This window comes from Cryptomeria japonica, chromosome 2 (genome assembly GCF_030272615.1).
Source record: "Cryptomeria japonica chromosome 2, Sugi_1.0, whole genome shotgun sequence".
In the NCBI taxonomy this organism is placed as follows: Eukaryota; Viridiplantae; Streptophyta; class Pinopsida; order Cupressales; family Cupressaceae; genus Cryptomeria; species Cryptomeria japonica.
The window spans coordinates 510,879,617-510,894,661 of record NC_081406.1 but is presented as its reverse complement, the minus strand read 5'-3'; the positions used below and the strand labels follow the sequence as shown (position 1 = coordinate 510,894,661).

General features: G+C 37.2%; 1 protein-coding gene across 1 annotated transcript in view; it reads right to left on the bottom strand.

Annotated features, from left to right (window-relative positions):
- The window catches only part of LOC131069543 (phospholipid:diacylglycerol acyltransferase 1), a 188,216-nt gene that overhangs the window by 53,764 nt on the left and 119,407 nt on the right, over positions 1–15,045 (bottom strand). The window contains exon 4 of the mRNA XM_058005034.2: positions 3,176–3,506. Coding sequence (XP_057861017.1) covers positions 3,176–3,506 — 331 coding nt within the window. The remainder of the gene's footprint in view (positions 1–3,175; positions 3,507–15,045) is intronic.

The following is a 15,045-nucleotide window of genomic DNA, read 5'->3' as shown; positions in this document are numbered from 1 at the left end:
AGGGTGGAGATTTTGTCCTAGAAATGGAAATTCGCTCCTGACCCTTCCAAAGGGTCCAGGGCGAAATTTCACTAAAACCACCTTTTTTCCCAATTTTATGCCAAGGCAAGTATGGATCAAGATGAATTGAGATGGGAGAGGTCCTTAGGAATGACTTCAAGTTGCTAAGAAATCATTGAATTTAAAGGAATTGAGCAAAACCAAGATTTTCGCTCCTGACCCTTCCAAAGGGTCCAGAGCGAAAATTGTACAATCACCTAGTTTCCTTGCAAGATAAGTGAAACTTTGGGTTTTTATAGCTTGGGTGAGTGTGAAGAAATGTTTTCTTGCCTTTTGGACTTGATTGAGGTTGAAAGGATGGAGGAATAAGCTCAAAACAAGATTTTCGCTCCTCACCCTTCCAAAGGGTCCAGAGCGAAAAACCCTAAAACCATCTTTTTCTCCAAAATTTGTGTGAAGTGAGGCCTAGGCCTAGGTGAGAAAAGCTCTTTGGATTGCCTTGGAAAGACTTTTGATTACCAAAAATGCAAATTTTGAGCTTAAACATGAAATTCACTCCTGACCCTTCCAAAGGGTCCAGAGCGAAATTCTGGATAGGTCCTGTCCCTGGCTAGGTTTTTGAGCGAATTTTCCTTTTCAAGGCTTTTGAGGATTAAGTAGATGTTTCCAAGTTGAGAAGTAGATTCAAAATGAGGGAGCCTATAGGAAACAAAGTGAAAAGAATGGAGCTAGGTAGGAGAGGACAAGCAAAACATGAATTTCGCTCATGACCCTTCCAAAGGGTCCAGAGCGAAATTCTTCAAATCCACTATTTCCTCCTTGTGTCAAGTCAGGATTTTGATTCCTAGAATGTGGTTGAGATTGGAGTGAGGTTATTTAAGCCTTGCAAGATGAGTGGGAGTGAAAGAGATTGAAAATTAAGCCTAAAAGGTGAATTTCGCTCCTGACCCTTCCAAAGGGTCCAAAGCGAAATTCTCATCATCAACTAATTTGCCCATGTTAGAAGCTAAAGAATTGAATCCCTAGGCTTTGTTGAACTAAAACTAGCATATGCTCACCTTTAAGAGGATTTTGGAGGGAAAAAATGAGGCAATTAAGACAAAATCAAGGAAATCGCTCCTGACCCTTCCAAAGGGTCCAGGGCGAAATCCTTGGAAACTTCTTTTTTTTACCTTGTTTGGGCTAGGCGAAGAGCTAATTGTGAGATAATGTTGAAAAGAGGTCTAAATTGGGCAAAATAGCAAAATTCGCTCCTGAACCTTCCAAAGGGTCTAGAGCGAAATTCTTATAGGGCCTGTCCCTGGGAAAGATTTTGAGCGAACTTTATTTTGAAGTCTTCTTGTTGATGATTTAAGGTGGAGAATGCTTTGTTGAAATGAACATGTCATATGTACTTAATCACCTTTTGGTTTATTTTGCAGATGGAGAAAACCAGATCAGGGACGACCTCTTCCAATCCAGCGTCATCAAGGATGACCTCTTCCAGTCCAGCATCATCGAGGACGACCAATTCCAATCCATCATCGTCAAGGACGTTCCACAAGCAAAAGGGAGGACTCAAGGTGTTCAAGGAATTGCCAGCAACCTCCAGAATCTTCACTTTGCCACACTAAGGAACCACAAGATGACAATGAAAGGCGTCGCCAGCATTTCAAGGAGAGGTACTCCATTCATCAAACACATCAAAGACAGAGGAGGATCAACCAAGGTCAGTACCTGGGTCCGTTGAAGAAAAAGATAGTTTCAGAGGAGTTAATCAAAGTTAGCTTCTCAACCTCATCAAATTAAACATCAACCAAGTTACAAGTGTCAGACAAGGTGGCATCCCAGTCATCATTCTTCCAGTCGGATTGGTCCACCTCAGCATGTCCAAATTCAATGTACCTGACTCATCGGGGATGGCACAAACTTCGAGGCACCTACCCCTGCTTCCTATTGGTCCTCACCCTTGGAATGAAATTTTCTAATTGGCTAAGGAAGTTTGTTGTAACAAACCCTAATTTGGGTTTCTATCTTGTAATCCTAGCCATTGATTCTAAATCAATCAGAGCCGTCTATTTGTAAAGGGTTTCTCTATATAAGCCCTGGCTCCTCATTTGTAAAGGTTAATAGTTGGTTAATAGTTAATGATCTACAGTGAATAGAATAGAAATTAGAGTAAAGTAGGAAGAGAAGGCAAGAAATTGTTGCCTTGATTGTAAATGAACCCCCTTTTCATTGAAGATATGGTGAAATGTGTCGTTTCTTTGCAATACGCATGGTCTCTTGTTGAATCTTCATTGTAGATGATAAATGATTAGATTGAATGAAAGAATTTATTGAATGTACTCGCATGGAATCTTCCTAGCCCAAACCACTAGCCTTTTGCTGATTGTAAGAGCACCTTGCGTGGTCAACTGGCATAGAACGAGCTTAATCCTGAGTCATAACACCTATGTTGTTCACGCATTATCTTGAATAGTGATCAATATCTGATGGTGTACGATTTGGACATATTTGAAACATCCCTTAGAAGATTGCACTAAGTTGGTGTTGAATTGTTCTACCTGATAGTGAGACCTAGCCCAGTAGGACTCCACCTAGTCATTCATCCATCTTCTCGCATTCTAGGTAGTAGAGTAGACTACTTGAATCCTGTATCTTTTGCCATTTGTTTATCTTCCAGTTAGTAAATAGGACTTGTGATTCCAGCAAATCAGACGTTCAGGTCATCGAGTGTAAGTCCCCTTGTGATTCCAGCAAAATCACATCATACCACGAAGAGCTTATCCACACATAGAGATCCTACATAACAGGACCTTGAAGCTTCTCCGATTGATCCTTCTGCGATATCTTCAGCATTCAGGAGCTTTATTCAAGAGAGGATAAGGTACCTTTAGGTATTTTATTCTGTGTTTGATCGTGTACAAAAGACAAATCAACAATTAGCAATATCATTGTTGACTTATTAGGTAACTATCTGGCCTAAAATATGATCTGATAAAAGGTATAGTTGCTATATAGTAGAATGAAACTGTTCTTATCTACAATGTATGTAATCATAAATGTTCTTAAATTCGCAAGTTCACAAAATGGACAGACAGGAAGGAAAGCACTATAAAAAATTCACAGCTGCAGCATCCATAGCTAGCATGGCAAAAAGATTTATTTTATTGAATCTCCAAAGAAAAATTACCTTATAGTCACTCATCACTATCTCTGATGAAGGAAGTTCTGCTGCATCCTTCCCAAATGAAATAATCCTTCCATAACGTGCCAGAGGTTTTTCCGTAGGTCTCTGTGTTTCTGCACTTGAGTTTGTTAGATCATGCACCTCATCATTTCTGTCTCTCTTTGTGTGGCAGTCAGATCCTTCTTCTGGAGACCAGTCCAAGTCACCCCAAATTGTTTCACCGCCTTTTGGTAGCATCGACATGGTAGAATCCCAAGTACGAGTCATGCGCATGACATGTTGAAGAGTCTGCCTTCCAAACAATTCATTGCCTACAACACCAGGAGCAATTGCCCTGTAAAAATAAAAGCATACAATTGATACCTTCAGCGTCCACGTTTTCAACGATATATTCCTAAGTCCTGACTACCATAAAGTGTCAATTGTTGGAGAACTCTGATGATAATATTCAGTACATTGATTTGCTTATTCTATTATAGCAATCTTTGAAGCAATGAAACATGTTATAATTAACCATGCACTGGAAAATAAATTAATTTGAGAACTGGAATAAAATAAACAAGAAGCAAGCTGTGCATGTAACTTACATAGCTAAATATAATGCAGTGGTAACTGAATTTTGAGATAGTAAGAATGAGAAGGGGAGACCTTAACCACATTTGAGAGTAGTACTCAAAAATTTGTTCAGTGAAAGCCCTCAAATAAACAGGGTTATATAATTCACTCATGAATAGGGTTTAGTGTTCTGCATGCCTACAGTATTGAGACGGACTTGGACATGTAACAGCTCTCATGTCATGTAAACTGTCTCTCCACAGGACTCTGTTCAGAATACTCCTTTTGGATAAACTAGATGCTCAGAGGTCTGATGCTTGGAAACAGAAATCGACCACAATTCTCATATTTTCTATGCTTTGCAATATTTATAATGGCATAGACTCAACAATCTGCCTCCTTGGTTAGGAAACAAGCATATATTTGATGAATAAAAGATTGATAGACTTTGATAACAATCCTTTTTATTTTTTAATTGGCACAAAAACACAAGGATCATGTTGACCTACGAAAGGCAGATATAAAAGTAGTCATCAACAGGGAGGTTAAAATGTTTGAGCAGTGTTTGTTGCAAATTGAGCGAAACTTGCTAGGAACATGAAAGATGCCATTATTTTTTCCTTATACAAGCATTGAAGAGCACCTCAGTGCTTAATAAAAATGTTCAATAAAAATTGTTTCAAAATCATTTTAACAAGGTTGGTAGAATAACATAAAGAATAGCAGGAGATGAGCAGAAAGCAGACTTCTCCATCAGCCAAAAGACTAAAATTAGAGAAAGTTGTGAGGGAGAGGACCCACTATACACCTAGCTGCAGCAAGCAAAGTTCCCAAATGCCTTCCAATTCCTTAAACTACCAGTTGGTGAGGCAAATATCCATGTCCATGGTTCCTGAGGACACAACCAATGTGGAGATCAGCAGCCATAGCTACTTGATGCCTGTAGCTGAAAAATAAGTTCAGTGCCAAACATGCTGAGAAGCCATTTTGGCAAGACAGGAGGATACTTCTCCTTGTAGACATACACTTCGATAATAATCAAATTTATTTGCAACAGATGACCTATTAGCACAGATGCAGGTGCCAACAGCACCAAGGAAGCTTAGGATATGTTCCCTTCAATGAACTTGAGAATAACCAAGAAGCAATTCAAAGAAGAGGTGGATGATTTGGATAGGATAAATGCAAGCAGTAATATCTGCAATAGTATTAACAGGCAAACACCTTGGTGGCATGAAAATACAATGAATGCTTGAAGCAACAGATGACTGGGGATGCAAGTAATGAATTCAAATCGTTGTGGTCTTCTTCAAGAATCACAGGTTATTTTTTCTCTGACAAGTTTTGTAACAATTAGAAACAAAAGAGGAAAAAAAAAGGCCAAGTTCAAGTGACGTTATCTTATGATGACAAAAGTGGCAACATTATTTTTAAAAAGGGTAATACCAAAGGAGACAATCTTAGAAGGAAGTTTTTTAAACAAAAAATTAAACTTGAACAATTAAAAACACAGATAGATACAAAGAGACACATAACCTAACTCTCGGTATTCATCTCCCATATTGAACATGCATTTCTCTCAGAGACCCATAAAGGAATGCCTAAAAACATTTGGAGAGCTTAGATGAAGTTTCTTTGTGTCTCTATATGTCTGGTAGAAGCAACCCTTGAAAATTAGGAAAACTTCTAGAGGTTTCTCAAATATAACAAATACAAATGACACCAGGCTTTCCTAAAGTTATGCAGACATGTTGTTGACAAAAGCTAAAAGAACTAAAGAAATACAATAATAGACTTGTAAGTTTCTAATATTTCCATAAAAAATTACAGGATTATTTGTGACAAAAAAAATGCTTATCAAATCCCAAAGAAGTAGTAGTACAAAGAGAAAAGAATAATAAGTCTTAAGATATGGACATCCATTGAATTTTTATCAGTTGACTGAAAATATAATCATGTCTAACAACCCTCATACCATCTTCCTCCTAGTCTTTCTATGAGATTTTCAGGTGATTATAGTTTTAAATTTAATTTTTTATAACATGGTTATTATCAAAAATCAATAAAATTAACCTTTGATTTCAAAGACATCTATTTCAATTTTATTTATTTTTAACACATTTGAGCATTTTACATTCTTTAATGATGCTTATTGTACTTTGTTTTTCCTAAATTCAAATTATAAATATGATTTATTTATTTTTTGCCATCTCCAAGTACCTTTCTCCAACATTTTTTGAAACTGGCATGCCCTATGAGCATATACATCACAGTGTTGAATCTCAAGAATTATTGGCTAGTACTTTCCAAGCCACAATGTGAGGCAATCTCAAGGAGTACAAAAAATAGCAAAATAATAAAAAATCTTAAAACCTATTAAAACATTAAAATGCAACGTTTTTTGGTCAAGTCATAGTAAATAATCACCTTGCCAAACACTACCTAATCTCAGTCTCAGCATTATAAGATACATTCTCTAGAGAAAGTGAATAAATTTATCTTGATTCAAAAGATATCTGGAGAGGACTCTTAAATTATCCTCCATTCAGTGATGGGAGGACCTATTGATGACCCTCAAGAGGCATTTGTGTTCATGCTTAAAGTTATCATCAAGCAAGCAAAAAAGTATGTGACTTTTGGAAGAAGCTTGGAAAGGGTATGCCAAGAGGAAAATAGACAGTTCTCTAAAGGTCTTTGAAAACAGAAGCATCAAAAAATAGGAGGCTCAAGCATTATAACAAAAAAATTGCATCCATAGTTAATTAGAAATAAGCTCAGTCTTGAGCCAATAAAAGCCTCATTGAAAATGTGTAATTTGTTATGGACTTGTGATAATGAAGATCGAGAAAAGCCAAAGTTGACAGGCCTAAGGAACTATCAAATTGCATTCCCAATGATATGGTGGTGTCTAGCAACTTGCGTCTACATGAGAGGGCTAAAATCTTCATGACAAGATGAAATGATCCATAATCCACTTAGTTGATAACCCTATGGCACATCAAATATGGAATCCGAGATTAACTCTTGCTCACAACTTTGAACAACTACTCTTGAAAGGATTAAATCATTTGCAAAAGTATGAAATTCAAATAACAAGTAGGAAAACAACAATTAACAGAGCACATACACAGAAAAAACAAATCACGTGACACTAAGATTCAACTGTAGAAAACCCAAAATGAATGTAAAACTCCAAGAAGGGTATGCTTTCAGGTACCCATCAATTTGGTGTCAATGCATGGAGTACAATGCCATTTGAATGCCCTATTGAAGTGATACAATGAAACCTTCACACTCCAAAACCTCCACTCTACTCCTATAAACACAAGAACTCTACAACATTTCTCTGTCAAATCCTCAATGAGAGTCACATTCCTGAGCCGACCGAACCTTCAAAATGACTCATTATTTGTCTTTTATCTCTACTAAGAAGCCTCTTCCTGACCACTCCTCATTATTTGTCTCTACTAACAAGCCTCAGGAACCGAAGCCAATTTAGGTGTTTGAAGAACCAAAAAGTGTGCTAGCTAAGAAAGATTAGAACAATAGATTCACTTGCCACCAGATGCTCCATTCCCAACCATTGAGATAGATACGTAGCCTCTATTGGAGGCAAACAAAGTGAAGAAACGAGTACAAGGATCAATGAATCAAAAAATTAACAAGCCTAACTTGTCTCCATGTGAGTCTGTCATCATTGTCATTTGATTCTTTGAAAGAAAGATTGAACATGAGGATGAACAAGCAGCAATAATGAAACAAAAACAGAAACCATTTGTTATTTAATTTTTTATTGTCATAGAAGTATCCAAACTTATCAATGGAACCAGGTCATTAGTCCAGTGTCGTAGAAACATATTTTTACAATCAGACTGATCCAATTCCATTTGAACTTCCCAATTGGTGTAAAGAAACGAGTATTATCATGAGAGAACAACATTCACCAATGACTCCATCCTGATTGGAAAGAAAGAATGACAACCACCCAAATTGGAAATTGAATCGATTCACATTCCAGCTGTTAAGTTAGTTTCAAGTTCTGACATTTCCGCATTGGTGTTCCAACATGTTTTGGTTAAGTAAGGATCTTGAAGTGCAGCCAAACAGTAATCTAGGGTTCAAATCTGATTTCTAGTCAGTAAGAGATGCAACTGCAGAGAAAAGAATGAATTGGATGCAAAACAAGGAAGTTGAATTGTTGTTTGAATCAACAGGATTTTCAGCTTGTAACCTTACGTTCTTGGTGATAATGAATTGATGGAAATATTGTCATTGATGTCAAAGGCAATCAGTGGAGATTGTTGGAAGTATTGTCATTGATGTCAAAAAGATATTCATTATCTTTATAAATGAAAAAGAGAGACTAATGATTAGATGACATGAGAAAGATGATCCAAACACCTCAAAGAAGATGAACAGAAGCTTGTCAAGTAGATGCTCATTACCATTGATGTACTTGGGTAATGTAAAGGGAACGATTGGAATCAAAAGGAAAGCACATTAAATGATTACATATGAAGAGAAGAAGATGAAGTTAAAGACAGCAGTAATACATATATAAAGAAAACAGCAATATATATAATGTCGTTTTGTTACTGAAATCAGCAAGGAACGATAACGAGAAGTCAGCAGGTATGTATACATAACTATTGTCACTGGACAAATGGCAGCAGCGACTTTATTAGTATCAGTAACTAAAGACATCAAGACACTAATCCTAGGCCTTATACCAACTGCAATCAAGACAAAGCAGACTGTCAGTGATCAGAAACAGCGATCTTAAGAACAGATGGTATGCATTAAAGATATAGTGATCTGAGCAATTGGAAGACAGCGATCCCTTACACTTCAATAGTTTGATTCAAGACAATGACATAAGCAATGTTTTCTAATGAATGAGTGAGTGTATTAGATGCGTTTACTAAGAAACAATCAATATGCTTAAGTCATTGATTGTATGAAGTGAACAGCGATGTTTTTGATTACGGGAAAAATAGGTTTTGAAGGGACCCCGAAACCCTTTACAAAGGAACCATAAAAGATAAAAGCATTAAGAAACTAAACGGGACAGACAGCGAAAAAACTAGCAAAGTACTGGACAAAAGCCAGCATGAAAGTCCAACACAACCAGCAAAAACAGAAAAAAAACAAATTACATTATGTTTTTAAGGGCATTAGCCAATTTCTCGCTAATCCCTTGCATTTCTTTGATATTCACCCTGAGAATTGGGATTTCCTTTGAAGAAGCCAAGGCAGCCTTTTTCAAGCTCGCCCTTGTCCTTTAGCCGCACCTCCAGGAGCACTATCCACATTCCCAAGTGAATAGCGATGTTAATGACAAAGGTGTGAATCATTAAGTCAATGTAAAGGTGCAATTGAAGCCATCTTTAATCATTCCAGAGCTGACTCAAACGACAAGAACTATTTGCAATCTTGTATTGAAAGAAAAGAGAGAGAACAATTTGAACAAAAAAGACAGTGATCCGTACTGAAGATGGCATCCAGAATAGTAAGCTTATTAACTATAAACAATAGGAAAGAAACTTCCATCATACGTTGGTGGACTGAATCTTGATCAAAGCTAAGACCGACTTCCTCATAGGTCGATATCTCCATGGAAATGAGATGAAAACAAATTAAAGTTGAATCGATATATTTCAGGAAGACTTCAGCGCCCAGGTCATAGTATTTAAACATGTTAATCGTCCAAGAGAATTATCAAGAATAGCAATGATATAAGACAAGGAGACAACAAATAAATATTTTGTAATGATTAAATGATGCAGTGATCTGTTAAAAAGAGATCATAAATAATGCAACAAGATGCACATACAATAGCGATGAAAGGAAGTTTATTAAAATTAATTTATGGATAGCGATTTAGCAAGGAGAAGATTATTCAAAGAACAGTCAAAGGCGCCAGTTTGAGCTATATATATACATTAACCAAGTTTGATCGATTCTTATAATGACACAGAAAATTAAGCCTAATCGCTCCATGATTACATTACTCAAGACAGCGATTGAAGAAACATATAATACTGAAGTTTGCGATTTGGAAACAATTAAAGAAGTGGGGTTTGATTATGGGAAATACGATGTAGCCAATATGGTACGATTCAAGAAAATACAAATGGCAGTGACATTACAGAAGAAGAATTGATTAGAAAAGGTAGGTGACTAAACTGAATACATCATGAAGTGGTGATTCATTAAATACGTGAATAATATTATGATCAGCAATCAACAAAGCAGCGAATTAATTAAAAAGATTAATCAATTGCCAGACAGTTAGTTTGAAAAGATGAAAAGGTATGATTATGAAAGGGTGCGATCTTGTGTAAAGCCACGTTTTGATAAGAAGTTAAAACGGTGACTTGTCAAAACAAAGAAAGCGTTGGATCTGAATTAAGAATTCCAGATGGTGTGATTATGATCGTGAAAAACATAATTAATATGCTTTTGGTTAATAAGCGATTCATTATAGTGTAAAGATACAAATAATAAAAGTATGATTTTTTTGTCTAAATGAGAAAGTATGGAAAGGTGCGTCTATAGTGAAAGATAATGTCCTTTATAATTCATCTTTCATGGTAAAGATATAAAAGGAAGAATAATTAGAGTGAGAGTTAGTTGGCAAGGTGTATGATGCTGGAAATATAATAAGTTGCTGACAGAATAGAGTGTGTGAATAATGCTGGAAATAGAACAGCCTATACATGAGGAAGAGAGGTACATAGAACTGAAAATATAAGAAGAGTTTTAAGAGGATTTATAGAGAGACTGTGAGAAGACTAGTTCCAGGTATATGGACAGGTTATGGGAAGATTTGTGAAGGGTTTGTAAACAGATTTATATCACAGATTTATGAGGAGAGTATGACCAGGTCTGTACTGATTAGTAATATTCATTATAGCAGATTGGTGAAGATTATCTTCAGATGTATGCACAGTTCTTGAAGACAAAGATCAGATTAATATACTCAAAAGATATGAAAGAGGATGTTAATGCAAATATAAAGAAGAAAATCCAGCAGTTATAGAAGAGTGAATTATTACAGATCCTAAAAGGGATATATGCAGATTTGAAAAGATTGTAATGTCCATCATCCGTTGAAGAAGCAACATTGTCAAGATGGAAATTTAGATTTATATGAAGTGGGTTGGTGCTCACGAATTCTGAAGTGGGAGTTGGTGCTTCCAGTGGGTTGGTGCTCACAAAATTCAGAAATGGGAATTGGTGCTTCCACTAGGTTGGTGCTCACAAAATCAGATTTGGGAGTTGGTGCTTCTAGTGGGTTGGTGCTCACAAACAAACTTAGGGGTTGGTGCCTCTAGTAGGTTGGTGCCTACAAACATTGTAAAAGAAGAATTGTATAAAAGCATTGATTTACCGTGGTTTTCTCCCGTAAGGGTTTCCACGTATATATCTTGTGTTCTACTTGTGTTCATATTAGATAGATCACATATGAATGTTGGTATGCAAGGAATATGATAATGAGATAAGTTATATACTTGTGATTGAAGTTGAAAAAGTTTGAAGTGGTAAAATTTGCCGTTATACTGATTCACCCCCGCCCCGCTCCCCATCTCAGTGTAACCATGTGCTCTTCATGAATCTGTAGCACAACTCCACTTGATGTAGTTTTTCTGCACTACGTTTCTTAAAAGTAAATCCTATCTTGTTTTACTGTGTGTGTGTGTTCCTAAGTTCTTTTCACTGTTCCATAGAATATCCAGGAGGGGGAAGCATTGGATGGCAAATCTTTTACTAAAATTTGGGGATGGCGGGGGAAAATAGCAGGGCAGCAGTAAAAAAATATATATATAAAAATAATCTTTGAAAAATTAATTACAAAAAACAGTTAAAGAAAAAACAACAATTACCATTTTTGTGAACACTATGAGTAAAAGATGAAGTTCATACAAAGTTGTACTGATGTATGACATTTTGCAGCAGAAAATAAATCTAAATATGTCTTCACCCCTATCTTGAGTGGAGATTGTAACTTTGGCCAAGACTTCATTGTTAAGACTTTGTGAATTATCTTTCTGACCGTCCAATGTTTCAATGCCATCCATTCTCAAACCAATATGGGTAAATCCTGGCACTGTTTCTGCAGTTTCTGTTTTTGAAGATGATAAAACCTGTTTCCATTCATCATCTCAAAGAGAGTACCAGGCTCCTGAATTATTCATTTAATAAATAAAAGTAGATACACCAATGCCAGCCAAATTTTAAAAGGGCCATTTCATCATCAGTTAGAAGCTTCAACATATTTTCAAGTAAAGGATTTTGCAACAAGTTGCACTGCCAATGTATGTCTCAAATCAAAGCATCTTCACTAAAGAACATTATATTTACTTTCCAGATCATTTGAATGTAACCTCGGTAGCATTACTTGGTATCAAGAATGAACCAACACCAAAAAGTATAAATGGAATTCAATTACTCAGATCTAATTTGGTGCAACCCAAAACAATTTTTAGTTCATGTTTTTAAAACCAGAGTAGGGGTCTAGAGACGGCAGTTCACAGTTGACTTCAAGAGCAGCACCCTTGGCACATTCCCTATGTAATATAGGGCAGGGTCAATGGGGCAAAGTCTTCATCACGCAGCCAAAATTAAAGCCTTTGAGGCCACAATGACCTTCACAGTGCGTTCACCTTTTATTGTTCTTCCTATTTGTTGTTCAGAGATATGTTCCATGCACCAGTGCTGCCCTAGTTGATCAAGGACAAAGCCAATGGTCATGAAGTGTTAAGTGTTGTCTTGTCACAAGCCAGGTTCCAAGCCTTTTCCTTCATGACACCGGAATCCTGGAACCCCCAAGTTCCAAGCCTTCTCCTTCATGACCTCGGAATCCCGGAACCCCTAGGTTCCAAGCCTTTTCCTTCATGAACTCAAAATCCCAGGACCCCCAAGTTCCAAGCATTTTCCTTCATGACCCTAGAATCCTGAAACCCCAGGTCCTCGACTCCTCTCCCCTTGTGGCAGGACCCGACGTCCAACTTTCGACGACTTGCAACACTTCTGGATAATGTGATCAACACTCAAGGTTCTTATTGGTCCACCAACCCCTGCAACTTGTCTACTTTCATTCATGGAGCTACAAGGGCACATTTAATGCTTTTTGTAGGATTGCCATCAAGTGGAGTATAGGACCATGCTTATTTATGGTTACTTGATGGCCTTCATGTTAAGTCTTCATGCTCTGACTTTGGACTGTTAGGCAATCCACCTTCTAGAAGTACTTTTTGTTGTGACATTCTCACACATCGCCACATTGCAAATGGGGACCCCTACTTTTTGCTTTCTAGGATTAATCCTCTTAGCTTAGTTGTTAGTTGTGTTAAGAGTCTTTGCTAGTAATCTTTGCATTGAAGGGATAGAGTTTCTTAAGTAGCCAGAGGGTTCATCAAGTCGGGTTGGTCTCTTGAGGATAGATTGAAGACAGTCAGTTGTTGAGGCTTTCGAAATGAATGACTTGTCTCTTGTTTGCAGAGCGAAATTTATCAGAGGGCCTGTCCCTTGCTCCCAATTTGTAGCGAGATTCTTCTTAAGACCACCTTTAAAGGTTTATTTGACATGTTCCACATTGGAGTGGTTGAAGGACTTGAGGATTGAACAAATAAAGCAAAGTCAGGTGAAAGGGTTAAGTGAAGAGTCTTCCCTAAGGTCATGTACCTTGCTCCCTAATTGGAGCGAAATTTGCCTTAGACCTTGTACCTTGCTCCATATTTGGAGCGAATTTGCTAAGACCATGTCCCTTGCTCAAGAATCCAAGCAAATTTCCTCCATAGGTACTCTTAAGGGTCAAAATTGGTGATGCCTTCATGTGGAAAGATTTGAAAACTTAAGGCTAAAAAATAAGGTAAGAGAAGGATGAACATATTGAACTAAGGGGCAACATCAAGGTCATGTACCTCACCCCAAAGTTTAAGCGAAATTTGCTCAAGGTCATGTACCTTGCTCACAAATTAGAGTGAATTCTCAGCAAGGACATGTACCTTGCTCCCCAGTGGGAGCGAATTTCTTCCTTGAGCCTTCTTTAAGGATAAATCTGATAAGATTCATGTTTAGATGGTTGGAATACTTGGATATGATTCAACAAAGTGAAAGAAAGTTTGGGAATTAAGTTTAAAATTTGCAATGACACCGTACCTTACCCCAAATTTTGAGCGAAATTTTCATTGAGATCATGTAACTTGCTAAGGACATGGAGCGAAATTATCATTTGGACCCCATACCTCGCTAAGGACATGGAGCGAATTTCTCCAAACCATGTACCTTGCTCCCAATTTGGAGCAACCAAAAGACTTGAGGTTTGAGCGAGTGAAGTAAAGGCAAGTGAAAAGGTTGAATGAAGAGTCTATATAAAACCATGTACCTTGCCCTTGATTTTGAGCGAATTTCTCCAAGTCCTAAGGCCTCCTTTGAAGGTTAATTGGCATTGGAGTGACCAAAAGACATGAGGTTTGAGCGAGTGAAGTAAAGGCAAGTGAAAAGGTTGAATGAAGTCTATATAAAACCATGTACCTTGCCTTGATTTTGAGGGCATTTCTCCAGGCCATGTACCTCACATCAAAATTTGAGCTAATTTGCTAAGGTATGTACCTCGCATCAAAATTTGAGCAAATTTGCTAAGGTATGTACCTTACTAATTTGAGCGAAGTTCCTTGAAATCATGTACCTTGGCATCAATTTGGAGTGAATTTTGCTGATGACTTGTTGATGTGTGTTTTATGCACATAACATTTCAGAATAAAATACCAAGGTAATTTACCCTCTCTTGAACAAAATCACCTCAGATGCTAAGAGTAAGATCAACTAAAATGATTCCAAGGTTTCTACATGTCAGGTCTTGACGAGTGGGTAGCTCAATGGTCGATGTGAATTGTTGTATTCACTTGGGGACTTACATGAATGTTTAGATTGTCTTCTTTGATCATGAAATATGCAAAATAGCTGTGGTGACAACTTAGGATTTAGCAATTGTAGCTTCGGACTTAATTCTTACTAAAAAACTGGGCAAAAGGAATAGGGTTCGGGAAATCTATTCTAAGCCTAGGAATGTAGGGGATGATGAACAAATTTAGTGGAATCAAACTAGACGAGGTCTCACAAACAGGTATTGACACAAGCTTAGTGCAATCATCTAAGGTATACTTATGGATTTTCAAACTATTACCATCAAACGTTGACACCATCCAAGTTGATGCTTGTCAAGGGACGCATAATAATTGAAGTTAAGCTTACTCAAATTTTCAGTCGACCACACAAGGCACACTTACCAACGGCAAGAGGCTAGTGGTATG